Consider the following 12,671-nt stretch of genomic DNA (forward strand, 5'->3'; position numbering starts at 1 on the left):
TTTCCATTGACCCGACTTCTGAACAAGTACCTACCCTTCCTTGTGCTATAAATAACTGAAACTGATCCACATTAACAGAACTTCTTCAGTGAAATGCTACAGAGCTTAGATGTGGGTGGATGTCTGGACGTAGGCAAAATATGTATACTGAAAAGTAAATAGCTAGATTGGCTTAATTTTTTACTCTTTTTCAATATACCTACCTAGTATTTGTAATTTAGATTTTGTTCAATGGTGATAGGTACCTAAAAACTTGGTACGTGTGTGGTACAAAATATTTTCAATGGTTACAGTTACCTATCCGGCCTCTGAGTGAAATTTTACTTTTTAATACAATTAAACTTCATGTACCCACCTAGGTAAAAAAAGTAAAAATGGACTTACCAAGTTCCTCGTTCCTCTGTTTAAAAAACATTCACCTACCACCACACCAATCACCAAAAGCTATCAGCTAGAGAGCTATCTTGATAATTTTTTGATTTTGATACCTAACTTAAAAAACATTCACCTACCACCACACCAATCACCAAAAGCTATCAGCTAGAGAGCTATCTTGATAATTTTTTGATTTTGATACCTAAGTACTCTTGATTTTGATTTGTGTTTGTAGCTTTGTAGTATGTAGGTAGATGTAGTAAGACTAGTAAGTCAGTACACTAGTACTGAGTATGAGTACAGTACTCACTACTCAGTACACAACTACAGGTACAGACTACACTATACACTAACACTACTTCACTACTACAAACTACAACTACACAGTACAGAGTACACAGTAGTCACAGTACCGGTACGAGTACAGTAGCTGTATTTGTATTTTATTAAACAAATGAAAATTGAAAAATTTATTTTATTTGTTTTATTGTTCTTGTTCAGTGTTCTTACGGGACTACCACAAAAAATCCCAGACAAAGCCCAAAAAAATCCCAGAAATCCCTCAATTTTTTAAAAAAAATCCTCTAAAATTCCCTTAATCCTTATTTAATAAATTTCTTAAATTAGTACCTTCTTATTAGTTTTTATCCTTATTCGTTTTGTATTTTGGCTCGTAGTAGGTAGGTATATACATTGTCATGATCAAGTCCCTACCCTATTTATGTATTGTATTGTATTCAATAAAATAAAAAAAAAAGAATAAAGCCAAAATGACACAGTAGCACAGTACCTTCTACTAGTTCTAACGTACCACCTATATTGTTTTATATAAATAGGATAGATGTCTTATAATAGATCAGTTGCGCTTACTTGGGTGGTGTTTCAAAGTCATAGAGCAGGAAAAATGAGGACCAACGGAATTTTTCTTTTTCTTCTACGACTTCTAGATCCCGAGATAAATCGATCTAGTTCTAAAATTCTACTATACGTACACCTAGTTCTAAAATTCTACTATACGTACCTAGCAGTGTTCTTACGGGACTATCACAAAAAATCCCAGACAAAACCAAAAAAAATTCCTAAAATACCAGAAATTTTCTTTGAAAATCCCTGAAAATTCCCAGGGTGGGGTTTACATTTTCAGTGCCCCTAGGAATTTCTGCGCCCTGGAACGGGGAGCGGGGGCTCTTCAGTTTAGATAATTCAACACCCAAAATGAGTTATAGCGCCGCAGGCGAAATTTTTCAAAATAAAAGTAGCTACATATAAGTACGTACCTACTGAAGGGAGTAATTTTTGACTTCGACGTACGTACCTACCTACATAATTCTTAGAAACTTCGACACATTCTTTTCTTCTTATCACAACCGAATACTAAAAGGAGCAAAATAAATTAGAGCGCCGCGGGCGAAATTGTTGATAGACCTTTAACCTCTGAGGAGCGCAGTCCGACCAAAATTTAAATCTTCAGTGCCGCAGGCGATCTTTTCAAACCGCACAATTTAAGTGCCACAGGCGAATTTTTATATGAATATACTAGCTGAATTCCGTCGCTTCGCTCCGGAATCCCGCTAGTTCATCCCGAGGCATGGCCAAACTTTTGGAAAAGGCATGGCCGAACTTGTAGTTATCAAACTAAAAACATAAACGAAACTCAAATATTAGGCGAGGGAGGAAAAGTTTTCTCTCCCGCAGTCTCTGCTTCCTGTGTATTTCTTATGGAGATTTTAGCGATCAAATGAGGCGAGCGAGGAAAAGTTTTCTCTCCCGCAGTCTCTGCACTCTGTGTATTTCTTATGGAGATTTTAGCGATCAAAAATTAGGCGAGCGAGGAAAAGTTTTCTCTCCCGCAGTCTCTGCTTCTCTGTGTATTTCTTATGGTGATTTTAGCGATCAAAAATTGATACTCAGGATCGGTTTAGATTTTCGCAAAATCCTTTCTTATTGCACACTTAGACCATAAAAGGAATATGCCTACCAAATTTCAGGCTTTCTAGGTGTTGTGGTTCTCGAGATAGAGCGATCAGTGTGTGAACTATGAAATGTGAATGAGTGAATTGATCTTGTTCTTATAATATAAGATAAGGCAATAGCAATAGCAATAGCAATAGCAATAGCAATAGCAATAACAATAACAATAACAATAACAATAACAATAACAATAACAATAACAATAACAATAACAATAACAATAACAATAACAATAACAATGTTGTGGTTCTCGAGATAGAGCGATCAGTGTGTGAACTATGAAATGTGAATGAGTGAATTGATCTTGTTCTTATAATATAAGATAAGTGATTAGAACTTGGAATATTTATACACATAAAGTTTATTGATATTTGACAGGTTATTTAACACTTACAAATTATGGTCTCTTGTTGAAACTTATTAGGTCTTTTCTGATTACAAAGTACTTGGAAAAATCACTCGGGTCTTTCTTCTACTTACTTAATGTCTTCTGCTACACTTTACTTCTGTTACACTTCCTACTAATCACTATCTTCACTACTGCCTTTCAACTACTAAACTTCACTTGTGCTAATTACACTTTCTATGAGATCCCCCTTGCTATATCACCCTCTTCTCTAACTTTGGATCTCACAAAAAACTATAACTGAATACAAAAAAGATCTCGTAAAAATAAACATTCATTGTAATTTGTTCTTGCTTCCTAACGTGGCTTCACGACCGTTGAACTTTTTCTTTGGAACTGACGGTAAAAATTGAAATTTTGACCTCCTAAAAATCAAACTTTCATTCTAAAGTTTAACAAAATGAAAATTAATGCTTAACAAGAAAAGAAGTTGAATGAAGAGTTGAACAGCGCCGCAGGCAAATTTTTGAAAATTTTCTTCAGAAATGCATTAAAATTCTTAATGATGAAAAAATAGAGAATTCCCTTAAAAAATATAAATTACCTAAAATTACCTTAAACTTAAAATACCTAAAATTACCTTAAACTTAAAATTTTCAAAAATCTCTTAAAATCCCTCAATCCCTTAAAATCTATTTTTAATCCCAGACAGACCTGAAAAATCCCTGAAAAGGGATAAAAATCCCTTAAGTAAGAACACTATTGTTTTATTTTGGTTTTTAGTCCGTCCTTCCTTTATTATTACATAATTACAATAGTAATAAAAAAAGGTATAAGGGACGGACTATTGTATTCGCTTCGGTGTCGGTCTGTCTGTCTGTCAGTCAGTCTGTCTGTCCCCATAGAAGGACTTATCCAAACCTAGTCGACCTATATATCAAATTAAAGGTCTTTTTACCAGGAACACGAAAATGGTGGTGCAAATTTTGTCCAGAAAACCATAAAGCCAAAAAACCAAAAAAAAAAACTGGTTTTTGGGGGATTTTTTTCACATTTTCTCACACAAAGAGCTCTGATAGCGCAATAACCTCTTAACTACCTGAAAAACATTCACGTGACTAGAAAATTACTCACCGGGTGTGGGTGCCTTTACTTTACAATGTTGTTGTGGAACGATCCACGGCTTGAAGGACCAAATAAATGGGGGAGCCTGATGACTCCCATGAGAACATAATAATGGGACTTAGCTTACTTATCTTAGAAAGGAAAAAAACTTATTTATTGGGCAAAGGCAAACGAAAATTGGAACTTTTATTTTTTTAATTTTGGTACTTTAACATTTTAATGTTCTTCGCACCGAGTCCGGTTCAGGGATTAAATTTTGGTATAGACCTCTATACGTTTCAAGTATATGGAAAGGGGTGGGGAGGGAGGACCGGGCTAGTGCAAGTCTAGGGCACTCGAGGATGTGGACGGCTGTCACTCTTTCACCGCATTGACATATAGAGGGCGGTTCTTTTTTGAATAGGTGGCTATGGCTAATGAGACTATGGCCTATTCTCATACGAGTTAGCACCACCTGAACTTTTATTTTTGAAAATCAGAATAGAGCTTTTTCTTGTGTGTTGACTTGGGGAGCTTCTGAGCGGAAATAGATTTGGCTACAATCAGACTTCGGTGATGGAAACTTGGAAGTTGGAAGTCTCTGACAGACGACTGTGTGAGCGGCGCAAACAGCTAGGGCTGTGAAAATGAAATTCAATTTTTCCGCTGGAAAAAGATTAATTTCAAATTTTCAACCAATCAGAGGAAAACTTTTTCCAAATAAAATGTAAACAGCATCACACGAGAAAAGAATGGGGCTCAACCACTTTTTTTTTTCTTCGCTGATAAAGGAAGTTCGAAACACGCTGATTTCAATAGAAATGCTTAAAATTTCTACCAGATGCTGGCTACGTCCATGGTTATTGCCTACGTTCTTAAAATCGGCCGGAGACAACAAGAGGGTATTTCCAACTTCCATGTGTATGCTGGCCACATACACTAACAGGTTATGAGGCTCGTATCAAGGACTTTTTGGAGGGGAGGGTGAGGGTGCGGGTGTGTTTTACAGGTGTGGATGCTCCACATGTTCGGAGTCCGCCTCATAATAAAGCCTGATGGGGCCCACCCAAAAAGCTTCGCGGGCCACAAAAATGGTCTGGTAGGCAACTAGTTGGAAATCGCTGGTACAGGTATATAATCACGTTCTCGAAATGTTATTGTTGTTTTTCATAGTTATCCAAGGGATTCCTGACTTTGTGCATCCATTTGTAACATGGGTACCTATAGGTACTTCAACATTATTGTGATCCAAGTACCTAGCTGCTGGCAAGACTCTATACAGCTATTGAATAGTCAGACTGGGGGTTTTGACTACCAGCAGGTTTGGACCACAGAGAAGATCTCAGACCAAGTTTCAATTTCTTTAGCGTATCAATATCACATTCGGCTTCACTAAGTTCTGGGCCGTTACGAAATGGACCTGGAGTTTCTGCAAGGGCCATATGAGGGGCCCGTAAGTTACCTGAGCGGCTCGGTGTGGCAAGCCATCTGAAATCAGAGGAGCAAAGTCAAAGGGATACAAGATAGAGTGAAGAGCTCTTGAGAATTAAGTAGTACCTAGGTAACTACCTAATACCTACTTTTTTTCAATAGGTTGACTAATTTACAGGCAATTTCAATTAAAATAAAAAAAGTTCATGTATCTACGTCTGTATGTACCTCCTCTCAGTGTGATATAGTAAGGTTTTACATTAATTTTTGTTTAAATATATTTTCATTATCTGCGAAATCCAGAGCTGAATCTACCCTTCGTTCGGAGACAAGTTTAAGTTTAATTAACCTGAACCAGCCTGAGTGGGGCCAGTAAAAGCCAGCAGTGGGCGATTGCCTTGCCTAGACCTAGATGATCACCCATTCCGATACCAACCACGCGTAACGTTTTCTGCAACTCCACACACAAATTAAATTGCCTTCAAATTTTTCATATTGACAACACTTGGATATACCCGTCGGTACCTTCGTAGCATGGTGGCGGATAGCAGGAGAAAATACCTATTATGATGAAACACTGTCATGCGACAAAAAGATTAACAAGCGGGGCCCCGTCCCTCCGGGAATTTTTCGATCTTGGTTAAGGAAAATCAATATTTATGTACCTACCTATTTTATTTAATATTCAGTTTATTATTATTCTTGATTTGATTTTTTGATTTTACTTTTTTATGTAATGATTTAAAATCAAGACTAGAGCCCGTTCTCCCATTATTCCCAATATAATGTTCAAGTCACCCATCCATTTATTGGCCTTCATTTTCGTGATCCTGGTAAAAAGACCTTTAATTTGATATATAGGTCGACCAGGTTTGGATAACTCCTTCTATGGGGACAGACAGACCAACCGACAGACCGACAGACAGACGACACCGAAGCGAATACAATAGTCCGTCCACTATACCTTTTATTATTAGTAATAATAAAGGAAGGACGGACTAAAAATTGCCATTTTTGATAACACTCCAACTGTACCTTTTAAGAGGCACCACCGTGGATAGCAGGGGTTAAAAGTGTATGGCGAAAGTTAATTAAACTGTCAAAAATGTGTGGCAAAAGCGCTTGTTTGGTGTAAAATCTTTATTGATATCAAGAATCCCCCTAACAGCGCCCAAATTTCGAAAATTAACGGAGTTATGTTAGGGGTTAAAATGCGTCGAAAATAGTCGAAATGTTTCGTGTAATATAACTTATATAACATACTGGCGTGCTGAGGGCGGAATTTGGCCTGGTGCAGTGCAGTGCGTCTAGATAATAATAATAATAATAATAAATTTCTGTAGGTACTTTAGAATTAAGAATAGTAAAATTCTATGGAGCTTACCTAGACTTGTGTCCTCTCCTTATTTCTGTAGGTACTTTAGAATTAAGAATAGTAAAATTCTATGGAGCTTACCTAGACTTGTGTCCTCTCCTTGGCAAAGATTTCTGTTCTGTCATTGGAGAAATGTCAGAAGAAGTGCTGGACTGGGCGCCATGATAAATGAATCCTGAAACAAAATCAAAATGTAACATATGAGAATACACACAGTGTGTATTAACACACATTGAGAATCTATGTTATATATTAAATCCGACAAATCCGTGTAGTGTTAGTGGTGTAGTTTTAGGTGCTGAATAACGGAGTAACATTATAGTTTTTCGTTTAGCACAATGTATATACATTTTTTTTTTTTTTTTTTTTAAGAAAAAAGTACAAGTCGTTCGAATCCATTTGATGCAGATTCTCCTATACCCAACGCTATAACCTCAAGAATCTAGAAAAATTATCATTTGGATTAGTAGATATACAAAGTACATACCTACATAGTTCTAACTCAGGGACGCAAGTCGGATTTGTCACGGCTGTATGACACTTCCGCTAACAATTAATAAACAAAAACACCCAAAAAATATTGCAACAGCGCTTTTTAAAAATATGCATTTGGGCCAACAATGGAAAGGGATCAATCAGGGGAGGGAGATCTCATCATTCCCAATATCCCAATAAGGTTCTGTGAAGTGTGAGTCATTTTATTAACTTCGGCTTCGTTTCCGAGAAAATTCCAAAAAACAACTAAAAAAAAAAAAAAAAAAAATAATAGTCACGTGAAGGTTTTTCAGGTAGTTAAGAGGTTATTGCGCTGGGAAGGACGTGAGTGAAAAAGGCAAAATTTCTTCAGACAAAAATCGCGTGTTTCGTAACGTAAAAGTCGGATATGACTCATATGACAAGGTAAATCTTATCCCCCACAAAATTTCTGCTCCAAAATTTCTTCAGACAAAAATCGCGTGTTTCGTAACGTAAAAGTCGGATATGACTCATATGACAAGGTAAATCTTATCCCCCACAAAAACACAAATGTGAAAAAAAGGCCAAGTTCCTATCCAAAAATGTCGGCCCTTAAAAGTGGTGAGATCAGAAAATAAAGCCAAGTCTGCATTCCCAACTTTTCGTGTCTGCTGAAAATGCTGGATCTCAATTCCTTCAACTTTCTCTCAATTTCAACTTGGCAATGTTTTTCCTTCTCAAATTAATACCTACCTAAATACGTACCTATTATTAACATGAAAATAAAAGGAAAACATTGCCAAGTTGACATTGGCGGTAATTCCCGACGATGCTACAGCAATGGCGATTCCATCTTCCTGTCGGACTGTGGCCAGCAGCAGGTTTATCAGGAATGTTATACCAGTTCCGCCAGGAGCATCGAGGAAGAAGAAATTATCACAAACATCCAACGAATGAACACTTTTTAACACAGTTTCGTACACATACTTTTGCTCTACGTTCAACAATGTCATTTTTTCAATCACAAAAGATTCTAATGTTGACGTATCATACGCAAGTTCCGCCAGACATATTCTGTTGCTGATTATGTTCTCAGCGCTACGTACAGGCTTAGGAAGGCTATAGTTCTCAAGGGGCTGCCCGGCTAGGGATAGAGTAAGATCCTCCAATTCCACTAAACATTTATTAAACACAATATCCATTTGACCCGAACTTACCAATGTCCCAACATGAACTTGAGCAACTTGATGTGTAAAATCTTCCGACAGAAATTCTCTATACTTTTCCCAAAGTTGACGTGAGTTCGAGATCTGTCAAAACACCAACATAATCACAAAGAGTTCCCGCAGTTTCTTGGGCGAGTCGGACACCGCGGCCTCACGTAGCGTGTCGTCCCAATGTACGTCGTCCTCCAGCAAACCCATGGCCAGGCACCCGGCGTGAAATGTCGGGCATTCAACGCCGTCTACGACCTTGAGACTCTGAATTTCTGAAAAGAGACAGTACCTCGCACTTTGTGCAGCAAGAGTCGTAGGTAGAAACATTCAGAGTTATTCGGGTGGACCGTGTAAACTCGGCCCAGGACGTGATCTTTTTTAATACCTGGGTGACCTTCAACCGGAATTCCCCGTTTTCTTCGTTGAAAAGAATTGAGGATTCTCATGTAAAAAATAATCCCCCACAAAAACACAAATGTGAAAAAAAGGCCAAGTTCCTATCCAAAAATGTCGGCCTATAAAAGTGGTGAGATCAGAAAATTAAGGCCAAGTCTGCGTCCCAGTTTTTCGTGCCTTATGAATCTTAATTCCTTCAACCTTCTCTCAGTTTCCCGTGAATCATGGAAGATGTGACAATAGTGAAGAGGACGGGATCCTTATCGCGGTCAGGTATCTCGGCGCTTATTACTTTGTCCATGTCGAGTGGTCGGATTCTATTTTTCAGCCACAGCAAAATATGAGCATGAGGCAAACCTCTTTTTTGCCACTCTATTGCATGACAGAACTGAAAATACACCGCTTTGTAAACAATGCCATCATGTGTTTTAATTTTATGTGGAAAATTCGAGCTATTAATCATTTCGGCCTTTGGCTTTTGATTATGTTTAAGTTTCTTTACAATATCATCCCATTTACTGTTGCACGTAAACGTAATAAAGAGGTCCGGGCGGCCGTAGTGTCGCACACAGGTCATGGCGTCTTGTGTCCTTTCATGCATGTAGCGAGGACCACAGGTATAGCTAGAAGGCAAAATTACTACTTTCCCCAAATCTGAATAACTTAAGTAATATAGTATTTACAAAGGATGTCAAAATTAAATAAATTCATTAATAATGAGAAAGTAGGTATTGCAGTCGGTCCAAAATTTCAAAATCGGGAAATGGGTGGAAATATCCCCCAGATTCCAAAAAAGTGGTTTTGAGCCCATGGTCTGACAGACTGACTGACAGACAGACTGACTGACGGACAGACCGATACCGAAGCGAATACAATAGTCCGTCCACTATACCTTTTATTATTAGTAATAATAAAGGAAGGACGGACTAAAAAGAAGAAGAACAACAAAAAAAAATCAGGTACCTATCAATTTAAGTGTGGGACCCAATTGATATTTATACCCTCCAAACCCGGGACCCAACTGGTCACTGACATTACAATCCGAACACCTAATCGCGTCTTGCAAGTGGACATAATTTTCACTTCTTAATTTAGATTGGTTAAAACGAATACTTATAGACTTATAGAGTTTAATCTCTCTGTCTCAATTTTAGCAAACATGTCTACCAAAAACTGATTTAAAAGACAACAGAATAATAATAGGGTATTGTTCCCTTAAAATGGGCTCGCGGTTCCCATCGGAACCGCGGTTCCCGGTTTGGCCACCCCTGTTATAGAGTTTAATCTCTCTGTCTCAATTTTAGCAAACATGTCTACCAAAAACTGATTTAAAAGACAACAGAATAATAATAGGGTATTTTCATGGCCTTTTCTTTCCATGATGATGTAAGCATAAAAATCAGCGGTCGATACAGTTTTCATCAAATTCTTCCATACGTAAAATGCTGGTACTTCATTATAAAATAGAGTTTTGGCAAAATTTGTCTTGACTGCACAAATAGAAAAAGGCCATGAGCGTTGTTTTGCTTGGGGTTTCAAGTCTTTCTTGAACATTTTCCACTGTAAAATAGACTCTTTGTCCATTTTCTAGATGAACAGCTAAATGCATTATGGGAGGATACCGTTCATGGATTGGGAAGCAAAGTATACGCCAAGCAGCTTCGGAACTACTCAAATATCGCCCTGTCTGATACATCGTAACTTCATCTTTGTCATTTTGAAGTGCAAAAGCAGCTTGGTCTGACCCCTTGTTTACGTACTTGCAAATATATTTTATCGACTTTACGGAATTACACATTTCAACATTAATATGGGCATTGAAACTTCTCGAGAGTACCGGGTTGTATGGTACCACCCATTCATTGCTTAGACTCATCCCCCTGACATTGAACGTATGGCCACAGTCTTCAGGCGGGAGCCTGCGGTACAGCGGATACCCATCGTCAGCAGTCTGTGTTTCCTTGACATACGGCCGCGGGAAACGCTTGGTACATTTACCATCCACCATGCAAGGGGAATTTGGATTCTTCGTACCACAGGGCCCGTGAATCATGGAAGATATCTCGGTCAGGTATCTCGGCGCTTATTACTTTGTCAATGTTGAGTGGTCGGATTCTATTTTTCAGCCACAGCAAAATATGAGCATGAGGCAAACCTCTTTTTTGCCACTCTATTGTATACATGTGACAGATGACAGAACCGAAAATACACCCCTTTGTAAACAATGCCATCATGTGTTTTAATTTTATGTGGAAAATTCGAGCTATTAAATCATTTCGGTCTTGTGGCTTTTGATTATGTTTAAGTTTCTTTACAATATCATCCCATTTACTGTTGCGCGTAAACGTAATAAAGAGGTCCGGGCGGCCGTAGTGTCGCACATAGGTCATGGCGTCTTGTGTCCTTTCATGCATGTAGCGAGGACCACAGGTATAGCTAGAAGGCAAAATTACTACTTTCCCCAAATCTGATTTCGGTATTTAATTTATGTCAATCGAAATGGCATAGTCCGAGTGTTAAAGCGTCTAAAAGGAAAAAGGAAAAGAAAAACATATTGAATAATGTCAGGAAAACTGCATAAGGAGGAAGTTTCTGAGAGAAAGTTCCAATTTTAAAAGCTCGCAACTAAAAAGACAATATTTTTAAAGAAATACATACACTAAATGTTTTACGGCCTAGCAAAACAATTAGAAAAACTAAATTGCTACCCGAAAAACTTCGATGGAAGAAACAATATACAGAAAGAGCTCCTAAAAGACACTATTTGAAGAAATAGATCACAAAGTGGTGCACGACCTAGCAACATAATTAGACAAACTGAATTCCTCTCATAATAAAACAAATGGAATAAAAAAGCAATCCGAACCCCTAATCGCGTCTTGCAAGTGGACATAATTTTCACTTCTTAATTTAGATTGGTTCAAACGAATATAGTTTAATCTCTCTGTCTCAATTTTAGCAAACATGTCTACCAAAAACTGATTTAAAAGACTACAGAATAATAATAGGGTGTTTTCATGGCCTTTTCTTTCCATGATGATGTAAGCATAAAAATCAGCGGCCGATACAGTTTTCATCAAAGGAACGCGAGTATTTGGATCGCTTTAAAGGATATTAATGGCATACCCATCTTCGCCATAACCATAACAAAAGATGAGCGGATACTGTAAACTGTCGTAAGACCGGTGTGTTTCGCTGATTCTCATAAGTTTGTCATCGCGAGCTTGAATGATGATATCTCTCTTTTCGAATACCTGACCTACGATTACAATAGCTACCTCACTGGTTTTTGGAGCATTAAAACGACCTCTATGTTCAGCATCTGGTTGTTTCTCTGCAGAAATTATGACTTGAAAATTATTGTCTTCCTTACCAATTTCACCTGACTGTTCAATTGCAGTTTTCAAACCACAAATGTAGGGGTTGATTTCATGCAGCATTTTTTGTAGCTGGCGCACCAAATAGTTTTTTACACCAGGAAAATTACCACAACGAATATTGGTCTCCTTTTCCTCGTCTCCTACAAAATAAATTTGGAGAAAAGCCGCTTCCTTCTGTGGGTCGGGTAGCAAACTACCTATCCTGTGATAAATTTGCCCCTGGACCTTAAGAGTAGGCATGAAATTTCCTTCTCAAACCTCCTTTGCCCCAAAGGACGTCATCTGAAAGCAACCATTGTACTTTCGGATATTGGTGAGAAAGTGGGCGGACTCAGGATGAGCGTCGTTCAGAAGACTATACAGAAGCTCAGGAGGCAGAGAAGGATTTGGCAAGTGGACCTAACCACTCGCACAACACAGACCGGGCGACTCTTCATTGAATTTTATCGCCGAACACCATTTACACACTACCTCGGTGATTTTAAATAGTTTGTCATTCTCGTATTCTATTTGAGGATTATAGTCAAAAGCAGAGCAGTTTTTTGACTTCCAAGGTAAACAACGCCTATTTAATTGGTTTGCATTAACCCTCTCCGGATGATTGTTTTCATACGCTTGAA

The 12,671-nt window shown here is 38.0% G+C and overlaps 1 protein-coding gene across 1 annotated transcript; it reads right to left on the reverse strand.

Moving 5' to 3' along the window:
* Positions 1-4,645: 4,645 nt before the first annotated feature.
* LOC113473902 lies at positions 4,646-6,836 on the reverse strand. Its single transcript, XM_026833384.1, has 2 exons — positions 6,684-6,836; positions 4,646-5,284 (listed from the first exon to the last, which is right to left on the reverse strand). Exons 1-2 carry the CDS (start codon positions 6,833-6,835, stop codon positions 5,071-5,073), a joined length of 366 nt encoding a protein of 121 aa, XP_026689185.1. The 5' UTR covers position 6,836; the 3' UTR covers positions 4,646-5,070.
* Between the last annotated feature and the right edge of the window lie 5,835 nt (positions 6,837-12,671).

This window comes from Diaphorina citri, unplaced genomic scaffold, assembly GCF_000475195.1.
Source record: "Diaphorina citri unplaced genomic scaffold, Diaci psyllid genome assembly version 1.1 scaffold91, whole genome shotgun sequence".
In the NCBI taxonomy this organism is placed as follows: domain Eukaryota; kingdom Metazoa; phylum Arthropoda; class Insecta; order Hemiptera; family Psyllidae; genus Diaphorina; species Diaphorina citri.